This window comes from Squalius cephalus (genome assembly GCF_949319135.1).
Source record: "Squalius cephalus genome assembly, chromosome: 11".
In the NCBI taxonomy this organism is placed as follows: domain Eukaryota; kingdom Metazoa; phylum Chordata; class Actinopteri; order Cypriniformes; family Leuciscidae; genus Squalius; species Squalius cephalus.
In genome coordinates, this window is record NC_137132.1 from 6,128,140 (window position 1) to 6,153,305 (window position 25,166).

At 38.9% G+C, this 25,166-nt stretch overlaps 1 protein-coding gene and 1 long non-coding RNA gene across 4 annotated transcripts in view; one reads left to right on the forward strand and one right to left on the reverse strand.

The window, feature by feature from the left end:
• LOC307167617 (uncharacterized protein) overlaps positions 1-20,384 on the reverse strand; it is a 33,413-nt gene extending 13,029 nt beyond the window's left edge. Inside the window, exons 1-4 of one of the 3 annotated variants that reach the window (XR_013822823.1) lie at positions 20,233-20,384; positions 19,905-20,043; positions 7,700-7,893; positions 6,252-7,404 (exon numbers count right to left, since the gene is read on the reverse strand). Coding sequence is in view for 1 of the 3 variants with exons in the window: in XM_079886867.1 (XP_079742993.1) it covers positions 7,123-7,404; positions 7,700-7,784 (367 nt within the window). In the remaining 2 variants the exon portion in view is untranslated. Of the gene's footprint in view, positions 1-6,251; positions 7,405-7,699; positions 7,894-19,904; positions 20,044-20,232 lie in introns of those variants that run through there. The other 2 variants (XM_079886867.1, XM_079886865.1) reach the window with 2 other exon arrangements.
• Positions 20,385-21,360: 976 nt separating this feature from the next.
• LOC307167737 lies at positions 21,361-22,857 on the forward strand. Its single transcript, XR_013822858.1, has 3 exons — positions 21,361-21,730; positions 21,820-21,894; positions 22,789-22,857. It is a non-coding gene; the product is annotated as an uncharacterized lncRNA (long non-coding RNA).
• The last annotated feature ends 2,309 nt before the right edge of the window (positions 22,858-25,166 follow it).

Below are 25,166 nucleotides of genomic sequence, written 5' to 3' on the forward strand. Positions count from 1 at the left end.
CGTGAGTGTGAAACCTGCATTTTACGCGGAAATGCTTTTCCAACGCAATAGAGGTGAAAATGGGCTTCTCCACACAGCTCGCGCTGAAAAGCGACGCAGTGCCAAACGCTGCTCCTCTTGCATGGACTCCACCACTGCAGCGGCGTCTTGATGTGAGTGATCATATATATTTTAATCACAATTTATGGTTAGGCTAAAGTTAATCCTCTGGGGTCGACAAACGCGGCAGCGCATTTTGCTGGATTTTTTCACATAGCGGCAAAATATGAAAATGCCTATAGAGAGCGCGCGCTATTGACATCAACTCGATAAAACTCATCAGATGCATGTACTTTACGTCGTCTTGCGACCCTGTGAGTCACTCTCCATTTTAGAGAGTCTGACAGCAGGTCTCAGGTGCACGCCCCCTCCCGCTCACGGTTCGTCCCCTCTATCTCCGCTGGGGTCTGCCCACTTTTCTAGCATTTTTCAAATATTGCCAGTGAGTGGAGTCAGGCTCTCACCAGGGGTTTAGTTACCCTTTAAATTACTATTAAAGTTACAAACATTGTACAAAAAGTTACAAAGCTATAGTAACATTAGGCTTCAATCGCTTTTTCTTTCCAAATGATCACTGGGGAAGAAAAGTGAAAATGTTAGCATCTTATTTAAAGTACACTCACCTAAAGGATTATTAGGAACACCATACTAATACTGTGTTTGACCCCCTTTCGCCTTCAGAACTGCCTTAATTCTACGTGGCATTGATTCAACAAGGTGCTGAAAGCATTCTTTAGAAATGTTGGCCCATATTGATAGGATAGCATCTTGCAGTTGATGGAGATTTGTGGGATGCACATCCAGGGTGCGAAGCTCCCGTTCCACCACATCCCAAAGATGCTCTATTGGGTTGAGATCTGGTGACTGTGGGGGCCATTTTAGTACAGTGAACTCATTGTCATGTTCAAGAAACGAATTTGAAATGATTCGAGCTTTGTGACATGGTGCATTATCCTGCTGGAAGTAGCCATCAGAGGATGGGTACATGGTGGTCATAAAGGGATGGACATGGTCAGAAACAATGCTCAGGTAGGCCGTGGCATTTAAACGATGCCCAATTGGCACTAAGGGGCCTAAAGTGTGCCAAGAAAACATCCCCCACACCATTACACCACCACCACCAGCCTGCACAGTGGTAACAAGGCATGATGGATCCATGTTCTCATTCTGTTTACGCCAAATTCTGACTCTACCATCTGAATGTCTCAACAGAAATCGAGACTCATCAGACCAGGCAACATTTTTCCAGTCTTCAACTGTCCAATTTTGGTGAGCTCGTGCAAATTGTAGCCTCTTTTTCCTATTTGTAGTGGAGATGAGTGGTACCCGGTGGGGTCTTCTGCTGTTGTAGCCCATCTGCCTCAAGGTTGTGCGTGTTGTGGCTTCACAAATGCTTTGCTGCATACCTCGGTTGTAACGAGTGGTTATTTCAGTCAAAGTTGCTCTTCTATCAGCTTGAATCAGTCGGCCCATTCTCCTCTGACCTCTAGCAATCAACAAGGCATTTTCGCCCACAGGACTGCCGCATACTGGATGTTTTTGAGTGTCTACTGTCACGGAGTCAACATCAACAGCACCAGACCTCTACACTCTGCCCACTCGTTCCCTGTCTCCTGAATACTAATCAGCATCACCTGTCACCACCACCTGCCTGCTAATCACCAGCACCAGTCTGGTCTCGTCATTCCACACCGAAAGACTTTCCTGACTCTTCCTACGATTACACTTACCTGTTTTGATGCCATTCTTTAACTGAAGCTCTGATCCAGTTCACCTTATGCTGGGTACACACCAAAAGATAATCGGGTTGATTTTGGGCCGATTTCCGCCTTCCGACAATCCTAGCTATGTCCCGATTATCTTTATGGTTCTACGGATTATCTTGGTGGGTGGGGTGGAGTTCAGGGACCTGGATATTGGATAGGGAGCTGGCCCAAAAAAGGTTGAGAACCACTGGTCTAGTGTAAAAAAAAAAAAGCAATATATTGCAATATCAAATCGCAATACTTGTAGAATTGCAATTCTTAAAAATAAAAATCGCAATCCATATCTTTTCAGCACCCACGTATTATCGAATCAGAAGATACAGTAGGTGTCGTCCCAGACCTAGTTCTGCCGCACTGATGGTTGAGATGCCGTTCGCGTTACTATGGTTACAAATGTGAATTTATTGGCTCCAATGAATAGATGAAAAATTGCAGCTGATTAATTGGTTCATTCTACCATTTGAACCCTGCTGAAACAAAAACCTTCAATAAATTATCTGACATCATATACAGTGGGGAGAACAAGTATTTGATACACTGCCAATTTTGCAGGTTTTCCCACTTACAAAGCATGTAGAGGTTTGTAATTTTTATCATAAGTACTCTTCAACTGTGAGAGATGGAATCTAAAACAAAAATCCAGAAAATCACATTGTATGATTTTTAAATAATTAATTAGCATTTTATTGCATGACATAAGTATTTGATCTCCTACCAACCAGTAAGAATTTTGGCTCTCACAGACCTGTTAGTTTTTCTTTAAGAAGCCCTCCTGTTCTCCACTCATTACCTGTATTAACTGCACCTGTTTGAACTCGTTACATGTATAAAAGACACCTGTCCACACACTCAATCAAACAGACTCCAACCTCTCCACAATGGCCAAGACCAGAGAGCTGTGTAAGGACATCAGGGATAAAATTGTAGACCTGCACAGAGCTGGGATGGGCTACAGGACAATAGGCAAGCAGCTTGGTGAGAAGGCAACAACTGTTGGCGCAATTATTAGAAAATGGAAGAACTTCAAGATGATGGTCAATCTCCCTTGGTCTGGGGCACCATGCAAGTTTCTCACCTCGTGGGGCATCAATGATCATGAGGAAGGTGAGGGATCAGCCCAGAACTACACGGCAGGACCTGGTCAATGACCTGAAGAGAGCTGGGACCACAGTCTCAAAGAAAGCCATTAGTAACACACTACGCCATCATGGATTAAAATCCTGCAGCGCACGCAAGGTCCCCGTGCTCAAGCCATGTCCAGGCCTGTCTGAAGTTTGCCAATGACCATCTGGATGATCCAGAGGAGGAATGGGAGAAGGTCATGTGGTCTGATGAGACAAAAATAGAGCTTTTTGGTCTAAACTCCACTTGCCGTGTTTGGAGGAAGAAGAAGGATGAGTACAACCCCAAGAACACCATCCCAACCGTGAAGCATAGAGGTGGAAACATCATTCTTTGAGGATGCTTTTCTGCAAAGGGGACCGGACCACTGCACCGTATTGAGGTGAGGATGGATGGGGCCATGTATCGCGAGATCTTGGCCAACAACCTCCTTCCCTCAGTAAGAGCACTGAAGATGGGTCATGGCTGGGTCTTCTAGCATGACAACGACCCGAAACACACAGCCAGGGCAACTAAGGAGTGGCTGCGTAAGAAGCATCTCAGGGTCCTGGAGTGGCCTAGCCAGTCTCCAGACCTGAACCCAATAGAAAATCTTTGGAGGGAGCTGAAAGTCCGTATTGCCCAGCGACAGCCCCGAAACCTGAAGGATCTGGAGAAGGTCTGTATGGAGGACTGGGCCAAAATCCCTGCTGCAGTGTGTGCAAACCTGGTCAAGAACTACAGGAAATGTATGATCTCTGTAATTGCAAACAAAGGTTTCTGTACCAAATATTAAGTTCTGCTTTTCTGATGTCATGCAATAAAATGCAAATTAATTACTTCAAAAATCATACAATGTGATTTTGTTTTTTTGTTTTAGATTCCGTCACTCACATTTGAATAGTACCTATGATAAAAATTACAGACTTCTACATGATCTACATGAATCAGCAGTGTTCACCCCACTGTATATATATATTTCACGCCGGAAAGCCCACTGATCGTGTAGCCTGTAGCCTACACCAGATGCGCCATTGTCCCAACGTTTTTAATTATCTTTATTTTCACCATTCACCATTTATCTCTCTATTGGTGTTACTTGATCTTAGTGCTGCATTTGACACAATTGACCACAACATTCTTTTAAATAGACTAGAAAACTATGTTGGCATTTGTGGAATTGCGCTAGCATGGTTTAAATCATACTTATCTGACCGTTATCAGTTTGTAGCAGTAAATGAAGAGATGTCTCATCGATCACAAGTTCAGTATGGCGTACCACAAGGCTCAGTACTAGGACCGCTGCTGTTCACTCTGTACATGCTACCATTAGGAGATATCATTAGGAAACATGGAATTAAGCTTTCACTGTTATGCCGACAATACTCAGCTGTATATTTCTTCAAAACCTAACGAAACTTACCAATTCACAAAATTAACGGAATGCATAGCTGATATAAAAAATTGGATGACTAGTAATTTCCTACTTTTAAATTCTGAAAAAACAGAGATTCTAATTATTGGTCAAAAAACTCCCACACGTAATAACCTAGAATACTGTCTAACACTTAATGGCTGCTCTGTTAAGTCTTCGTCATCGGTTAGGAACTTGGGTGTGCTCTTTGATACCAATCTTTCATTTGAAAGTCACGTGTCTAGTATCTGTAAAACCGCATTTTTCCATCTTAAAAATATATCAAAATTACGCCATATGCTCTCATTGACAAATGCGGAACAATTAGTTCATGCGTTCATGACCTCAAGGCTAGATTAAAGCACTAAAAGCACTAAATGGTTTAGCTCCCCAGTACTTGAGCAAGCTCTTAACGCATTATAGTCCTTCACGTCTATTGCGATCTCAAAATTCCGGCCAGTTAATAATACCTAGAATATCAAAATTGACTGCTGGCGGTAGATCCTTTTCCTATTTAGCACCAAAACTTTGGAACAGTCTTCCTACCAATGTCCGGGAAGCAGACACAGTCTGTCAGTTCAAAGCTAGATTAAAGACACATCTCTTTGACCTATAGCATTCACATAACATATTATAGACTTTTTTTTCAATGTTAGGCTGCATAGATTAGGTCAGTCGGAACCGGGAACACTTCCCATAAATCCTGATATACTCGTTACATCATAAGTAGAATGGCATCTACACTAATTTTAGTGTCTTTTTTTATCCCAAGGTTTTCCCGTAGCCTGCCGGACCTAGGCAGTATCCAGATCTGACGAAGGACCTTCTCCTGGACCCGATGACAACGCAGTGCTGAAGTGCCGACTAGTCTCCCTATGGAGGATCCCTTTACCACTCTACAGATAAAGCGTTGTCGGGAAAATTCGTTTTGCGTACCTACCCCGAAGTGACAAAATAAAATAAAAGTGTATCAAAATTTATAAGGAAAGACCAGTACTTTGCTTAGGCTTGGTTTGTAGGGAATTCAAACCTGCGCACATATATTCAAACGCACATAACTATAGAACCAATTCTTAATGCTCATGTGAACACCATCAGCGTTTATCACAGGTTCGCATTTAAAGTTTGTGTAGAGAGAATGTTGTCGTCTTAGCGACCCCTAATTTAATAACAAATGATCGTTGCAACGGAAGCGAATCAATCAAAACTAACTTTAGCTGGAAAATGTAACCGCACTGGGTATTGAACATTAACATTAGCTCAAATGATATAGGGAATTTTAATAATTAATCAGGAATATGATTAATATATTTCGTATATTACAGTTACATTAAATTATCGAAGTTGAAAATAGATCAATTGTTTATATATATAATCAATCACAACGAATTATAATTCCTCATTCATATATCAATAGTCTTATTTCAGATCGATTATATGAGATAACCCTTAAAGGAACACTCCACCCATTTGCATTAAGCTTTGCAATGTTAGAAACCCAGTCATACTATTGAATGGTCGTGCAACATTTTCTCATTTTCCCCTGAGACGAGAGAAATCTGCATTTACCTCTTTACACTTCCTCCTACAACGACGCAAAAATCTTCATTTTTCATCAAGTTATTGTTAAAAGCGCTATATAAATGAAGATGACTTGACTTGACCATGTAAACAAATGAAGACTTAACACTTTACACCTACCTTTGTCTAGGCGTAAGATTTAGTCTCAGATGTGCGCTACACCCAGATGGTCCAACATTTATTAATTCTACGTAGGACTTAAAAAAACACATTTTATGTTAAGCTTAGTCTTACGACCGGGTGAATGTCCAGCTGGTGCAACCGGCCCCAGGTGTTTTTCAGAACTGATGCTGAAGTAAAGGTTTTACATTAAATTAATTTTTTTAAGACAAAATGTTTTTTTTCTGTTTAATGATATAACACAGAAGTATACAGAGATAAAACAATGCAAGTATAGATAAAAGTATAATTTGTCATGAAGCTTATCGGTAGTCCGGTACTGACCCACTTATGTACCAGTCCAAAACTGAGTAGGCCTACAGTATTAGGGCTTCTTTCCAGTATGAAGTCGCTCATGTGTTTTCAGTAATGTCGACCGACTGAAACTCTTGTCACAATATGAGCACTTGTAAGGTTTTTCTCCAGTATGAACTCGCTCATGTGTTTTCAGTGATGTCGACCGACTGAAACTCTTGTCACAATATGAGCACTTGTAAGGTCTTTCTCCAGTATGAATTCTTTGGTGCAGTTTCAGATATCTAGAATCAGTAAAGCTCTTCCCACAGTCACAACACACATGTTTTCTCACTTTGTGTGTTTTCTGGTGCTGTTTACAAGTCTCCCGCAGTGTAAAACTCTTTCCACAGAAAGAACACATATAAGGCTTCTCATCTGAATGAACTTTCAGGTGTTTCGTTAGATTTGATGATGAAGTAAAAATCTTTCCACACTGAGTGCAGTGGTATGGCTTCTCTCCAGTATGAACTCGCTCGTGACATTTCCATGTTCCCAACTGAGTGAAACTCTTGTCACAATATGAGCACTTGTAAGGTTTTTCTCCAGTATGAATTCTTTCATGCAGTTTCAGATATTCAGATGCAGTAAAGCTCTTCCCACAGTCAAAACACATATAATCTCTCACTTCATTATGTGTTTTCTGGTGCAGTTTAAAATGATCCAGCCGTGAAAAACTCTTTCCACAGAGAGAACACACATAAGGCTTCTCATCTGAATGAACTATCAGGTGTTTGTTTAGACTTGACGATGAATGAAAATTTTTACCACACTGATCACAGTTAAATGGTTTTTCTCCAGAGTGAATACGCAGATGAACTCTGAGAGCTGATGCATCAGAAAAACTCTTTCCACACTGAGAACATGTATACGGTTTCTCTCCAGTGTGAATTCTCATGTGTTTGTTAAGGTCTCCTCTTTGACTGAAACTCTTTCCACACTGAGAGCAGGAGGGCAGCTCTTTGGCTTTTGTTTCTTGAATTTTAAAGTTATGATGTTCCTCCTTAATTTTTCCCAGTTCTTGTCTTTCCTCTTTCACGTCCATCCAATCTAAAATAAACATAACATTAGAATCAGTTTAAGTAAACCCTGATTTAATAGCAGAAAGCAACAGAGATCTAGTATCAGACCTTTGATGTGCCAAAGTTTAGTTCTCACATTCTCTTGTTAATATGATCAAAATGAGTTTGACAACTGTTATAGCCTACAAGATTATGATTAAAAGTACATAAAAAATGACGATTAAAATTATATAAGCATTTCTCTAATTATTCATTCATATACTGATTATTATTTCACAGCTACCAAAGCAAACAACAATGAAGAATCAAGAATGGACACCAACCTATTTGTTCCTCAGTATCTTCATGTTTTATTCTGGATGGTTCTGGATCACTCATGTCTTCAATCTCCTCTTTAATAAACTCCATCTTTAACAGTCACACAGATTTCAGCTGCTACTCCTGGAGTTTGTCCTTCTCTTGTAGGATGATGGGAATATTCCCAGTATTTATTGGTGAAATGGGATGGAAACCAGATCTGCCAAATTCAAAGAGAAGATACTGAATTACTTTACTTACATTTAAATTAATTTAACATATTTGTTTTCTGATAGAAATATAGGGAATTTGGATGCAGTTGCATTTAAAAAAAGGTTTGTTTAATGCTTGTCCAACGTGTGAGAGAAATAACAGGACCATTGTGTTAAACTGAGCTGCTGAAAAGCCTCCAATTGTTCCCTGTTTTCACCTCATTCACAGGGCTCGGTTTGAGGGGGGAGGCAATTAATTTTTAACAATTTTAAAAAGCATAAGCAACATAAGCACTCAAGCTGCTATAGTTCGAAAGTGGCAGTTTTGATGGAGTTTCTGGCTGTTTCTATCTAGAGTATTATTATTTTTAATCAGAATAGAAAGAATGAGTGCTTGTGACTGTGAGGGGTGAGAGAAAGAAAGAGAGACTGAGAAAGTTCATTTCATTCAGAAATGATAACCCTATGATGATAATCGTTTTTACTTTTAGTAAAAATATATATTGATAATAATTAAAGGGTAACTAAACCCTAAAACAACTTTGAGTTAATGATCTGTAAGACTGTGGCTTTATTTGTGCTGTTCATTGATTCGAGCAAATTTTTTTGTCATTTGGGTATAAAGTGTTTTGATTCTACAATATATGGTGTAAAAACGTCCGAGTGCTGCCCTCTTCAGGTTGAACGGTGGCTACTGCAGTTGAATTTTCTTATTGGAAGGTAAGCAGGCACCAGCTCACCTCGCCCTTTGTACGAGCTCACATCTATCAAAGATAGAGATGTCAGTCGTTCTCATGGCAACTCATTATCTGCTAATGTGAACATGCCTACAGAGAGCGCGCGCTATTGAAACGCCGGTCTCAGGTGCAAGCCCTCCACCCCCCCTTTTTGTGACTGGCATTGCACTGATACACACTGTGACTGTGGAGAGCAGTACAGTAAACCTACGTATAATGTTTGTATTAGGGCTGCACGATTTGGGGAAAATGTCATATTCCGATAATAGAGGTCAATATTGCGATTGCGATATGCGATATAATAAACAAATGGTTTCATGTGTCAACTTGCTTGGTTCTCAAGGAAAATAAATGCACACACAGATTAGTGATAATCTGGCTAAAGAAAAAAGTTCTTTAGTCAAGAGCAGTGAGTGTTTTTCTCTGTTCCCTTTGTTCTTTGATTGACTTTAGCGACAGATATAATTAGTGGCTACTGTGTGCTGTCCCTTTAAGACCAGCCGCTGCTGTCTGAGACGCGGCGGATCTCACACGCGCCTCATTCTCTCACGAGTCACAACTCTTCACGTTCATCATAAGATTACTCTTATGTTATGAAGATACTCGACAAAAAGACATTTTGGCATAATTGTGAGTGTTATTGTTCGTTCAAGCTCGAAAGAGAACTGTATTCTGGCATGCTGTTTTGTGCGCACGCACGATATTAGCGCGTCTTTCTGTGTGTCACAGTCAGGACATTCACAGGCAGCGCGTTCGTTTTGGCATTCATGTGTGTGTTGTTCGTTCTACCGCGAAAGAGAACTTCATACTGGCGCGCGTCTATCTGTGGGTCGTGTGTGTGTGCGTGTCAGGAGGACATTCACTGACAGCGCGTTCTTTTTTGTCTTATCGCGCATGAATGGTTTAAAAGCATTTGCATGAATAAGAGCAGGATCATGTAACACTAGCCAAAGGATGCCAAAAATTAACAGATGCTGCGTTAACAGCGCTAATTTGTTTATTTAATATAAAATCGCAGCATTTTGCTCATATAATCGCGTAGGCTTGCGATTGCGATACAATTAGTTGTTATGGGAAGAAGGAGGAGGGAACCAGCGAACCATCCATCCATCCATCTTCTTCCGCTTATCCGGGGCCGGGTCGCGGGGGCAGCAGTCTAAGCAGAGATGCCCAGACTTCCCTCTCCCTAGACACTTCCTCCAGCTCTTCCGGGGGGACCCCGAGGCGTTCCCAGGCCAGCCGGGAGACATAGTCCCTCCAGCGTGTCCTAATCCCCGGGGCCTCCTCCCGGTGGGACATGCCCGGAACACTTTCCTGGGAAGGCGTCCAGGAGGCATCCAGAAAAGATGCCTGAGCCACCTCAGCTGGCCCCTCTCGATGTGGAGGAGCAGCGGCTCTAATCTGAGCTCCTCCCGAGTGACCGAGCTTCTCACCCTATCTCTAAGGGATCGCTCAGCCACCCTGCGGAGAAAGTTCATTTCGGCCGCCTGTGTCCGGGATCTTGTCCTTTCGGTCATGACCCACAGCTCATGACCATAGGTGAGAGTAGGAACGTAGATTGACCGGTAAATCGAGAGCTTCGCCTTGCGGCTCAGCTCTTTCTTCACCACGACAGACCGGTCCATCGACTGCATTACTGCAGAAGCTGCACCGATCCATCTGTCAATCTCCTGTTCCATCTTTCCCTCACTCGTGAACAAGACCCCAAGATACTTGAACTCCTCCACTTGAGGCAGGAACTCTCCACCAACCTGAAGTGGGCAAGCCACCCTTTTCCGACTGAGAACCATGGCCTCGGATTTGGAGGTGCTGATTCTCATCCCAGCCGCTTCACACTCGGCTGCAAACCGTCCCAGTGCATGCTGAAGGTCCCGGTCAGATGGGGCCAGCACGACAACATCATCCGCAAAGAGCAGAGATGAAATCGTGTGGTCCCCAAACCTGACACCCACCGGCCCCTGGCTGCGCCTAGAAATTATGTCCATAAGAATTATGAACAGAACCGGCGACAAAGGGCAGCTCTGCCGGAGTCCAACATGCACCGGGAACAAGTCTGACTTACTGCCGGCAATGCGAACCAAGCTCCTGCTCCGGTTGTACAGGGACCGGATAGCCCTTAGCAAAGGGCCCTGGACCCCATACTCCCAGAGCACCCTCCACAGGACGCCGCAAGGGACACGGTCAAATGCCTTCTCCAAATCCACAAAGCACATGTGGATTGGTTGGACAAACTCCCATGAACCCTCCAGGACCCTGTAGAGTCACACAGAACTCTTTCCACAGAAAGAACACATATAAGGCTTCTCATCTGAATGAACTTTCAGGTGTTTCTTTAGAAGCTGTCACAGTTCTTGAGTTTGTCCACATCATAAAGGGTTTCTGAACCGCTCTTGGTCTGACCTGTCACCTAGGACCTTTTTGCCTTAGGAGACCCTACCAGGGGCATATAGCCCCAGACAACATAGCTCCTAGGGTCATTCGGGTACTCAAACCTCTCCACCACGGTAAGGTGGCAGTTCAAGGAGGGGTACCGGCGAACTGGAAAAACATAAAAGTCCAGGCCTGGTCGTCGCTCCTCCTTTAATGATTCTAAAGCTCATTAGATACGAGGCCAGTGAACAATACTTTTTTCGATACCAATTTTATGAACATTTAATGTTATAGTAGGCAGAGGCTGTAACATTAATGTGAAGAGGAGAAAAAAACAAACAAGAAAGCTAAACTGTTAATGCAGCTAACCTTAAGGATAAGCACAGTTTACAAGTTTTTTTCCCCATTTTAATTTTTCTGGATGGTTAAATTAAAATTGATTAAATCAAAAAGCATGTGTAATCTATTTAAATCATGAAACTTGCTAAATTTAACAGCAATTAATTAATAGTTACATAATAACAAAAATTCTTACATTCTTAATGATTTTTTTCCAAATTCCATCTTATTTTTATCCAGTTCTGTGCTTTACGTTTTATTTTGTCTATATTCCATTTAAATGGTTTAACCAAAAACATATATCATTATTTTAAATCATAAAAACAACTTAATTTATTAATAACAATAATAGGGCCCTAGTAAATGGGTTTTTTTTTTGGTGCATTACATTTTTTTTCTGATAATCAAATTAAGGCATAAAACATTAATTTATCTTTTATTAAAATTAAAATTAAACAAGCCCATTAATTTTTTGGCAAACAAGTGCTACACAACAGAGGTTTACTGTTAAAACATGGAAGAAATCTAGTTTTAATTATAATTGTATTATTATTATTAGTAGTAGTAGTAGTAGTATTAGTATTAGTATACTACTATTAATGACCCTGGACCACAAAACCAGTCATAAGTCGCACGGGTATATTTGTGGCAATAGCCAACAATACATTGTATAGGTCAAAATTATCGATTTTTCTTTTATGCCAAAAATCATTAGGATATTAAGTAAAGATCATGTTCCATGAAGATATTTTGTAAATTTCCAACCGTAAATATATAAAACATTTATTTTTGTGAGTGAATGCAGCACAATCGCGAACATCAATGAACAACTTTAAAGGCGATTTTCTCAATGTTTCAATTTTTTTGCACCCTCAGATTCCCGATTTTCAAATAGTTGTATCGCATCCAAATATTGTCCTATCCTAACAAACCATACATCAACGGACAGCTTATTTATTCAGCTTTCATATGATATATAAATCTCAATTTAGAATTTTTTACCCATGTGATTGGTTTTGTGGTCCAGGGTCGTAGTATTTCATAAAGATGAACATTATACTGTACAAGAGTAATCAGGGCCAGATTATCCATAGACGGGATTGGGCACCAAGTGATAAAAATAATGACTAGACCTTTAAAATATTTCTCATGTTTTGTATATTATTTTGTTGGAAGAGATGCAGATACAAAATGAACAGTTAATGAGACAACATACAGAGAGAATAAAAAATATATGCATGTAAAGAATTGCGATTGGGTCAGGTCACAGTTTATTTCAGTAGCATCTCAATGCAGTCCACAAGATCCAGGGGGCGGAAGTTGGATCCACATCTAAGGGGTGGAGATTGGTAGGTTTAGGGGTGGAGATGGGTAGGTTTAGGTATATGTAAGGTGGGAGGAGTTGGATCTGGATCCAACTCCTCCCCCTGGATTTCATGTTCTGCAGTGAGGACCATCTCGTTTGCCCCCTCCCCCCAGTCAGAGTCGAGCCCGCCAATTTGTAATATTAAATTCAAAATGGATAGGCAGCATCAGCTAAGCGGTTGTGCAAAACTGTGCTAAACTAGAGAATGTAAAAAAACTTTTTAAAAAAGAGAAAATATCACGATACATAGCCACCCTTCAAAAAGTACAATATCAAGAATTGCATGCAGGAAGAGAAAATTTGTTCACCAGGGGATATGTTGAAAATATGTTGAAAATTCTAAAAAAAAAACCAAACAAAAAAACACATGGGCTACAGACTACTTTCCCAAGTGTATGTTGCACTCAGACTGATCTTAACCCTGTCCGTTACCAACTGCGAGGCCGAGAGATCCTTCTCTCAACTTAAAGAGTGAAGAATGAGAATGAGGCAGAGGCAGCTGTCTGCGCTCTCCCTTCTGGCTATTGAATCCGAACTAGTCAAGGGAATTGACTTTGATGATTTGAATTTAATTAATGATTTTGCATGCACAAATTCTAGAAAAAATTCTGCTAAAGGTAAGGCTTATTTACCATTATTTCTGGGCACATATGTGACGCTGTTGTCGATTTGAAATTTGTGGAACAGGATGTTTGTAAAGTTCAGTATGTATGTTTTGCTGCTGTGTGTCTCTGTGGTGCTGAATTCAGCTGTTGATATGGTTGTCTTTCATGGGCTTGCTTTGGTATATGTTTGCAAAAGTTTTTTTAGACATATGGTTGTGCATGCAGTTCTCATACATGCCTTTTTTTGACAGAAATATAGATATTTAGAATGACATTATCATGTAGGGGGCGTGGGGCACTTCAAATGTGGTGAAGTGTTAATCCGGGCCTGAGAGTAATATATTTCTAAGTTAAAACCAAACTTTTATTTTGACGGGTTGCCGTCTAGACCTTTTTCTGCGATGTGATGATAGTTTCTCTCAAATTAAATGTTGTCAAAGTGAGAATATTAAACCGTAAAGGGACTATATTTAAATATGAACCCTGGATGTTCAGCGTCACCTGCGATGCAATGAATGGCCCAGACACGTGGTTTCTTTTACTACACAGCATGTGCGACTCACGCGGTGCTTGTCTGTGCCATTCTGTTACCATCAATCCGACGTAGTCTTTTTTTCTTGATGCTTCGCCACAGCCAGCACTTGATTTGTGCACATCATACATGCGGCATGCTTATTGTTTCACTGACGTTGACAAGATTAACCGCTCAGGCATAGAAATTTGGTACCGAACGGCAAGAAATGTTTTGATATCTCGAAGGAATCGAGGCAATTCGGTCAGTGCCTAAAAAGTATCGTACTCGATACCCAGCCCTACGCGCAGGTGACGCTCGTTAGTAACTACGCGACAGTCATCGCGCCGTTCTCTCTCATGCGTTTTCGCTGTTTCCCCTATTAAATCCAGTCACGCAGCAGCTCTTTTGCCACTCAGTCCGGCTGAGGGGGGTGTGTTTCGGCGGGAAAGTGACGTCAATGCTTATCCTCTATTCGAACTCTGCTTATTCATTATGGGGATGTGATGAGATCTTCTGTAATTGAACACATTTTATTCGTTTCAACAGCAGGGTTCCAGACTGCGACCAAATGATCGATTTTATGACAATTTTTCCTGCCAGTGTGACCAAAATTGTATATAGCTTGCACTAGTGCCACCACAATATTGCCCAGCATTAAATGGAAAACTAAATGAAAGTGGACCGAAACTGTGCTACTCATTTGTGCTTCGCAGACCGTTTATTAGTTCGGACCAATAATAGACAGCACAGCGAGCTACTCGATCACCGTTACTACACATCGCTGGGAGATCCAGTGAAGAAATCCATTGAATTCGCCACAGAATTAATAACATCGTTGCAAGATCCAGTGAGGAAAATTCAGACTTGGCGCAGAGTTCGCTGTTAAACCATAACAGCGCTGACGTGGAAAACAGGAGAAACATTGTGCAATGAATGAACAAGTTATAGAAGGCTCTAAGTTCACAAATCAGCAACATTCATCATGGATTAATGTAGTAACACTAACTGTAACTATGGTATTTGACAGAAATAGACAATGCTTACAAGTACTACACATCCTTTTCCAGCAGTTCAAAATCAATATCATATTGAAATGTTATTTTTAATGTTAATATCCTTCAAAGATTGTCCCTATTTTTAAAATTAAAAATTTCAAGATTTAGGAAGTCACACTTATTTAAAAAAAAAAAAAAAAAAAATTAAATTACCATTGTAACCAGTAGGTGGTTGCTGAGGAGGAGTGCTTTATTTTCACTCCCTTATATCAATTTTTACCCTAGTTTTGCTATTAAATTACTATACGATATTATGAATGAAAATAATTGAAGTAAATTTGATCTACACCTCAAATTAAGCTCAGTGCTTTATTGTCAGCTCAACAGTATTACCACTTTCTGTAGAACTTAGTGGCTCTGGTGCTGCTGCCCTTCAATGTAAGTCTGGACCCCTGTGAACTTAAAATGAAACTGCACATTGTAATTCCTGTTTGTTAAGTCAATTTATTACCAAGGCATTTGTCAGTAATACAGTCAAAATGGGGGAAATGTGAATTTCTGCGTTGCAGGTTGATTTAAGGTGTGCCCCTAAATTTTCCAATAGAGTCTGGCTGCAGACTTGCACTTGCACTCTCAGACTTGCACTCTCAGATTTGCACTCTCAGACCTGCACGCTCAGACACCAGCGCTTCCTCTGCCTGTGACGTCACTTGCAATTGACACAAATTAAATTTTCCCCCAAAAGTTATATCTTGCAGCTTTCGTTCATCGAAATATTATGTTATATTATTTATTTTTTCAGGAAATTAAAAAAAAATTTTTTTGAGTTCATAAACATTGTATAGTTAAAGTTGGTATTATGAGATAAGGCTTTAAGAGCTATTCAAATCTAATGATTGTGGTTACATACATCTTCCTAAACTCCATTTTAAACGTTTAAGAGCTCTATGAAGCAGAACAAAAAACGACGAAGTGACTAGACTGTCTAATGGCGAAAATTAGCCTAATCTGCACGCACTTATCTTCCTGGCTCAATTCCTACTGCACCGAAGCATTACAGCTATCGATTTTTAACAAAACAGGCCTACTCAAATGTATCTAACCTAACTATTTTCACCCGTTATTGTCTAAAAAACATACAGAGTTATCCAAAGATAACGTTAGGCTTACTTGGCACCAGTAACTTAGCCCTTTTTTCTCCCATAAATTAAAACCTTGCTACTTGGGGAATTTTACATGCACAATGACAACTTCGAGTCAGTAAAATAATAATAAATAAAAAAAACAATAACTTAATGCTGGCATTCCAAACCATTTAATTCAATCCAAGTATTATATTAGATACATTTTAAAACTTCAATGCACACGTATAATAAGCCTAGTAATAAGTAGACATTTAAAATACGTCAATAACTGATATCATTTAACACAGATAGAATCAGTTAAGGCTTGCTTTACGTGTTGCTCGACGAGGATTTCTTAATCTTTGCGACCTTCAATCCTGAGGAGACAAAATGCCGTAGGCTCCCGCCGCGGAGTGAAGAAGAGGTGGAGTTACGAGGATTCTCAGACAGTTGAAGTGTCCAATGGAGTTAAGAGTGTTGCTCTCTAGCCAGAGCCATAGAGAGAAAGAGTTGCGACACTCCCATAGACCTCCGTTGTAAAAAATGGCGGCGCTTTTAACCGCCTACTTCCGGGATTTGAAGATCGGATTAGTTCCAAACACTGTCATTTGGGCGTTGGACACCATTCACTTACATTGCTGCGCGTCGAGTTGTTCCAGAGTTAAGTTGCTGAAATATCGACCTCTTTTGAATTGTCAACTGTCTATATTGTATCAGAGGCCCTTTGCGATGCTTATACTGGTCTTCATTTGTACATGCACAGCATAATTATTTATATTTTATGTTGGTTGTTTCAACCAATTTTCAAGCACTGCCTGCTAGCTAGTGCGACTTCGTCAGCTGTGACAGTACGAGTTCGGTAATGAATCGCTACTACCTTTATAGCGACTTTTATTTAATTTAATTTTTTGGGATATACTAACTTTTCATTATGTTTTATTGTCTTGAGTGAAGCGGCTTGTGATAACAATGCTGGACCTCTAGGATTGTTATGGGATCACCAGTCCAGTCTGTTTCATGGATCACCTGCCCCTGGTTTTTGTTTTTCTTGTTCACACACACTCACACGAGCACACATTTTTGTTGTCTGTCATTGTTTGATAAAAAATATTTAAGCGAACTCTGAACGGACCGCCACGGCAGACCTCTTTGCGTGATCACGGTAGGCTAATGGCTGAATCAAAATTTATAAGCAAAATCACGGGAATCAATAGCCTAATACAGCCCAGTTGTGCTAAAATAAATATCATGAGACGTCCATCATCAGATGAATGATATGGAAAAGTTAAGTTAGAGCCGCTAAAGCCAGTGCTACTACCCATGCCAACATGAACACTAAGCTTTTCCCTCCAAAAATATAGCCTAAAACTTATCTCCAAATGCAAAACTGACATTAACAAAATGCAATAATGCAATAACAGCTGAAAAAGTACTTGGGTGTGTGTTTTATTTTATATTTACCATTCAATAATGCAATCGCTGCTGTCTGTCCCATAGAAGAACATGACAGCCAGCGTATGTTTTGGAACTATTGGGGCTTACATGAACCACGTGACAGCCATAGCGGCGACATCAAAGAGTGTCGCAACTCTTTCTCTCTATGGCTCTGTCTCTAGCTATTTTCAACATTTTAGATTGGTTAATAATTTGTAAAAAAAAAATAACATAACAACATGGGGACTGACCAATAGCATCGATTTGTGAAAAAATATGAAATTGACAAAATTTGGACAAGGTTTCCGCCCGACAGCGACAATATATATTTATTTGTATATATACTTACTAGTGATCGACCGATGTATCGGTTTACCGATATTTTTCCCGATATTTAAGCATTTTCCCATAATCGGGTATCGGTTTTGTAATATCGGATCAGTGTTGCCAGATGTACGATAATTATCGTATTTGTACGATAATTTTGACCTCTGTACGATGTACGATCAATAATGGAAAAAATCCTATAATGTACGATAATTTCAGAACTGTGTGACACTTCAAATGATGGTCGTTGTAATAGGACTTCTCATTGATCTAGCTGTGGATTCTACGTCTACCGGGGGAAGAACGTGTAGAGAGAGGGAGCGAGAGACCTTGCGTGTGTGTGCTAGTGTGCCTCACGAAGCGCATGTAAGGACCTAAGGACCCAACCAATCAATTGTAAGTGCGGGCGGGCTTTTATCTCCCGAATCAGAACCGACCCCCCCGGTTGGATATTCCTTGACTCCCAGAAATGACTTTGTGCAGGTTGGGATGTCTGTCATTTTCATGTCGTTGACTCGTGTACGATAATTTTCTTCCAAATACGATAATTTTGAGCTTCTGGTACGATACTTTGACATTTCCAATCTGGCAACACTGTATCGGATTCGCCGATAAACGGCGCCATCTTGTGGCCGTTTTGAGAATTCCGCCATTGCAGCCCGCGTCTGAGGAGATCAGTCAACAACAACTCTGTGCACAGGTAAAACATATGTTCTGCTTGCTTTGCTTTAATTATTCAACTTTATTTAACATAACAGACATGCAGAAATGAGATTCGAGACATGAATGCCTGATATAGTTTATTTGCAGCTTGGTTCTAAAAGTTCTAAAGAATTGAGACGAACTCATGGAGTCACGTAGCGAAATCCGTCATGTCCTGCCCCAATAAAGACGTACATTTACATGGATTAAATAAAACAGACATGAATGAGTGCATGTTGAAAATAAAAGCGCTGAATTCAATTCTCTATCTGTTGTATTTGCTCACCATTAGTCTCGAGAAAAAAGTTCGTTCATATTGCTGAGCACTCACTGGGTTGATGACCAGGAGCACGACCACTGAATGAAACTTTTGACAAGATTATCTTGTTTAAACATCCTAGATTATATTATCATTTACTACGTAGCAATTATTTCGCTAATACACATCTAAATATACCGCTTTGTGGAAATTAATTATTTATTATCTCCACGCGCGATCGTGGTTGAGTAGTTCTGTGTAAAATAAATGCATAGATAAACAGCACTTTGTCAGTTGGCATTTCATGATCTAGATTCAATCTAGATCATGAAATGCCAACTGACAAAGTGCTGTTTATATAGTCTCGAAAAAAAAAAGTTTGTTCATATTGCTGCGCACTCACTGGGTTGATGACAGGAATGCTCAAGCACGGCCACTGCATGAAACTTTTGACAAGATTATCTCGTTTAAACACCCTAAATTGTATTATCATTTAATACATAACCATTATTCGCTAATACAAATCTAAATAAATACCGCTCTGTGGAAATTAATTATTTATTATCTCCACGCACGATCGCGTTGAGTAGCCTAAGTTATAGTTCTGTGTAAATGCATAGATAAACAGCACTTTGTCAGAAAGGATTTCATTAATAACATACTAGTTGGAAAATGCAAATATGCTGTTTTGTTTGTTACTTTCCTGACAATGTTATATTCCAGCTAATATTATTCAGTGAATTAATATTACCCAGTGAATTATTCCTCACTCTTTAAACCTATTAAACGGCACATAAACCTTCTAAAACTGTTTAAAATAAATTACATTTCAATACAAAATACAATACAAAAAATACCTCCAACATGTGGAACCACTTAAAATACATCATTCAACTATCTTTGAATTTATGTTAGAATAATTTTTGTGCTTTATTTTTTACCTCATCAAAGCTTTTATTTTTAAACAAAGACACTTAGTAACAGTGCACTTTATTTTTTGGACTCAGACCCCTCTATTTATTTGTGTATAAATATAAAGTTTTTTTTATGTATTCAAGGAGGGAGTGATTGTTATAAATAAAATTGTTTGTTCAGTTCATTTGTGTTGTAATAATTGTGTCAAAAACAGAAGTATAACAGCAAATAAATATCGGTTCTGCATATCGGTAATCGGCACATAAACATGCAAATAATCGGTATCGGTATCGGTTATAAAAAATCAATATCGGTCGATCACTAATACTTACAGAAACGATTTCTGAACGACATTGGGAGCTGTTCTCAATCCGACACGAACCACACTATGCGTCGATTGCAAGTGACGTCACTTGAGAGTGCAAGTGCAGGTCTGCAGCCAGGCCCTTCTCAAATTTTCAGTCTGTGCTCCTAAAAAAATTCAGTTATGGGCTACAACAGCGTTACTAGTAAAAACAGTTAGTCTGGAGCCCTAAACAGAGTCTGTGAAAACACTCTACTACACTCTAATAATAAACCAGGACAAACAACGTTGACCCTTACACACTCACTCGAGGAGCTGGCTAATGTTAAACTCTGTAATCTGGTAACTTCTCTCACCTGCAGACTGGAAATATACGCATCCGAAGAAAATATTCCACATTTGTCCTTCATTCACGATCGTTAACAGCGTCACTCTCAGCCTCGACTGGTGAAAGTTTCAGCTCGTCTCCTCTCGCTTCTCTCTTCTGCGCATTCTCAGTGCGCACAGTGTCATGTTTCTTAAAGGGGCCGCATATTCTTAAAGTCCCCTTGTATCATTTAAAATCATTTTATCCCTTTAAACTCATCTTTGATCACTATAATCACATATTTAAGCAATTTTTCCTTGAAAAAAAATTTCTGCATGCCTTAAAATAGATTGAATGTAACTCCACACCCTTGTCTCATTTAGTAGGATTTGTATGGTTCTATGAATATTAAAATTAGCCCCAACAGAGCAAATACACTATCGCCATACTTATGACTTCAACAGTCTAGTCACCTGAACTGGATTAATTAACCATTATCAATACCAACAAAAATATTGGTATGGACTAGGGCTGTAACGACACGCGATATGAAACCAAAATCGCAATACTCAGATCCACGAACCTGTGTCGCGGTGTGAGAAGGCAGAATCGAGACACACCCCTGTTCCAACTCCCAGAGTTATCCTTCCCGTCCAGATCCAATGCTAGGCTACCACATCTTTAAATTACTATTGGGCAATTCCAGCGTTATGGACGTGACATTTGCAGTCAAAACTTGAAATATAAATTCTCAGAAAACGCATTTAATACCAATTATTGAAACGTCTGTTTATATATCCATACTCCCTTAATAAAGGAGTCCAGACATTAGAAAAATATCAGTCTACACATGCGTTTTATATTTAATAAGAGGAAAATAGGCTACACGTATGCGTTACGGAAATGACACAAAAAATCTTTAACTTTTAGGTGGCAAAATATTTTTTAGTAATTCTTTGAATTACACTGCACAAACCAAAAGTAATACTACCCACCGGATGAAGAGTTGGCTCTCCGCAGAACACAAAATATTCATTTTATTTTATTTTTCGTGTTCGCATTTTTGAGGAAAAAACAATGTTACGGACGTGAGTGCTCTGAAAGCCGCACTAAAAGACTGATTAAAAACTTTCACAGAGACCTCAAACTATGGAATTAATTTTGATCCAATAATAATGAACGTAACTTTTCAAGAAACTAATTAAAATATAAATTGAAACTGAATAAAATATCTTTGAAACTGAAAAAGAATAAATCGCAGGCAAATTTTTTGACTTCGTTTTTAATACACTGCATGTTTTGCTAACTATTTCTCATATTGCGTTCGCTGATCTGAACTTACAAATGCGCTTCCAGAGATTCCATTTACGCTTCTGAAGTTTTCGTTTACGCTCCCAGAGTTTTCGTTTGCTGTTCTGACACATTTCTCTCGTGGGGGCGGGGCTAGTAGCAGTGTGCTCTTATTGGCTACTGAGTTTTTGATTGACAGCTTCTTCACCTGGAAGTGAAGACGTCAGTGCTGTGTTTATGTGTGGATGTGAGCGTCTGTAAGCGCAGCTTTCTATTTCATTTTAATTATATTAAGTTTATATCTGTATTTTTTTGCTGCTACTCTTGTTGAGATGATTTCTTATAGAAGGAATAGTACAGACGAATTATATCATTATCATTAGCCATCGTCGCTATCAGGATACTGGATAGCCTACTCGTGGTAAGTCAGATTTATTTATTTTTAATCAATACTATAGCCTAGCTGTGTTGTCTTGATTTAACTTAGCCCAATCATAACATGACTTGTTTATCTACATTCGGTTACAGTCTTTGATTATATCCTACAATATATGTACTGTAGCCTACAGTACAAAAAGTACTGTATCAGTCAATGATGCCATTGGACCAGAGCGCTGTCAATCACTGCCTGATTCAACTTTGGCAATGTAAAGACTTTTTTACCATGCCAATAAAGCTATTTAAACCTGAATTTCTCAATTGCTGATTAATTTGCGATGCAGAGTTTTTGAAAGAGGAAAGAAACGACTTGACCACAGACCACGTCTCTGTTCATAATAATAAACACTCAATTATTTTGAAGTATCTTGAAAATTATTTAATTATTTTGAAATTATTTATTCTGATTACTTTTGTGTGATAAAGTTGACTGATAGATAAAGCTATTGTAGCTGGTATGAGTAAATGCTTTTTCTGTGTCCATATTTGACTAATAATAATGCCAAAAATTGCACTTCAAATGAACATTTCTGAGAAAAATGTTTAATCTTTAATAGTCTTTAATAATAAATATATGTCCAAATTAAAACCTTAATACATGCAAGTAATTATAACTGAAAACATCCAGCAACTGGGGAATACACAGCCATGGATATGTTTATAGGGGTATACAGCCATCTACTGGTTACACAACAGTATTACATATGATAAATGCTGCATGACTCCGAGGTAAATATTTAGTACTGTAAAATCCCTTAAAACATTTATATAATTTGTTTGGAAAAAATATTGTACATCTGCAACTTGTTACTGTATGTGGGCATTCAAAGTAGTTTGTATTGTTAGATTATAATACATTTCCTCTCTCATTTTCCAGGAGTGGAGCAACTTTTCCATAAACAAAATTCTGATGCTGACACAGAGGATGGAGTGATAGTACCAGAGACCTGACTGTCCCTGTCAGAAAATAATCTTACTTTGTTCAGACACACCTTTGAATGACTGGGATCTTGATCTTCAGACACCTGATTTATTTTATTTTAATATAAACTAGCAAATATTTTAATTTCCTCTAGATTAAAACAAACACAGTTCACAAGAGGTTGCACTTTATTCTTATTAGTCTATGCTGATCTTGGATTAGCATACCAACAGAATATGAATGTTGAGGGCATAGTTCACCCAAAAATAAAATTCTCACTTATTTTACTCACCCTCAAGCTGTCCCAGATGCATTTTACTTTCTTTCTACAGATAAACACGAATTAAGATTATAAGGAAAGTAATCCATCTCTGCGAGTCCTAAAGACGCTTTAAAAAACACACACAGTGAGCGTGACGGTAATCCATGCGACCTCAGTGGATGAGTCAATGCCTTCTGAAGTCAAACAATAGGCTAGATAAAAGAAATACTAATAATGTAAACTGTTTTAACTATTAAAAATCACTTCCGACCAACTGTCTTACGTACATGGGTTACAATCCACTTGTATTATGGACTCACAGAGATGGATTATTTCCTTAAAAATCTTTGTCTATGTTTATGTGAAGAAGAAAGTCATATACATCTGGGATGGCATGAAGGAGAGTAAATGATGAGAGAATTCTATTTTTTTGGGTGGACTATCCTTGTACTGCTTGTATCCAGTCACTGCAGTGCTTTGTTACTTGTACTGCAACAGGAACTGCTCAAAGAATCATTGCAACATTTAAAATGTATATGAATTTTTAAAATGTATTCTGTATTTGTAATTGTGCATTTTGTATAGTAATGTATATCATGAGAATACTGTGCATTACATGTATATTATGCAGTTAATGTTTTGTGGATTCTGGTCTTTCCTGTCACAACATAATTGCATCCAAGACCTTCACTTCGATACTTGTGTGCATGCTTTAGTGACAATAAAGAATGTAAATTTAATTGAATTCATATTTTCAATTACATTAATTTAACTGGTTGTATAAGTCACAATTGAAATGGTTGATGATTGTTAAAATATATTTACAATTTTAAATCTTAGAAGGTAGTATTAATTAAATTAAATAACTAAATACAATTATCAGTTAAAAAAAATGGCAACAAGAACATTCTTTCTGTGACATATGTAATGAAATGCCCTTTGAGGTCTGTATCATCTCACAGCAGGCCACGATTGTAATTTTCATATTGTTTAAATTCCTCTTATTTAAGTGATAATTAATTTTGATGGTGTAAATGTATATCATGCTAACAGTGAGTAGTGTGATGGCCATGGTTGCCAACCTTGATTACCTGGTTGAAGTTTGACTTTCTTGACGGCTGAATATATCACACACGTTTGCTAGTATTCTCTTTAAATTGTAACAGCTGAACCTAATCAGAGCCTAACATGCAAAAGAATCATCAGGAATAAACAAATATTCTCCGAAAACATTGGACACTATACAATATTTTAAGTATTATATACAGTACTTTAATGTACAATTACACCTGAATAGACTGAATAGATCTCTTGTGCTCCTAAAAGCTTCTGCCGACTAAGTAGCAGCAGCAGGTAAATACAGATAAAAATTAAAAAACAAACCTAACTTAATATCATTAAAATGAAATAGAAAGCTGCGCTTACAGACGCTCAAATCCACACATAAACACAGCACTGACGTCTTCACTTCCTGGTCAAGAAGCTGTCAATCAAAAACTCAGTAGCCAATAAGAGCACACTGCTACTAGCCCCGCCCCCACGAGAGAAATGTGTCAGAACAGCAAACGAAAACTCTGGGAGCGTAAACGAAAACATCAGAAGCGTAAATGAAATCTCTGGAAGCGCATTTGTAAGTTCAGATCATCGAACGCAATTTGAGAAATAGTTAGCAAAACATGCAGTGTATTAAAAACGAAGTCAAAAAATTTGCCTGCGATTTATTCTTTTTCAGTTTCAAAGATATTTTATTCAGTTTCAATTTATATTTTAATTAGTTTCTTGAAAAGTTACGTTCATTATTATTGGAACAAAATTAATTCCATACCTCAAACAGGCATTTTAAACAACAAATATTAATGATTGTCATATCAAGTAAAATAATATTTGATGATTGTTTGAAAATCATCTCCCCCACATGCTCACAGGTAAGACGTTGTTTGCTCAAATCCCACTCCGACATTAAATTGTCTGTAGCCTACTGTAGGCTAATAGGCCTACATGTTGTAGCCCAGTCATTAAAGAAAACAATTTAGTTTCATATTTACAGTGGATATAGAAAAGAATCACCCCC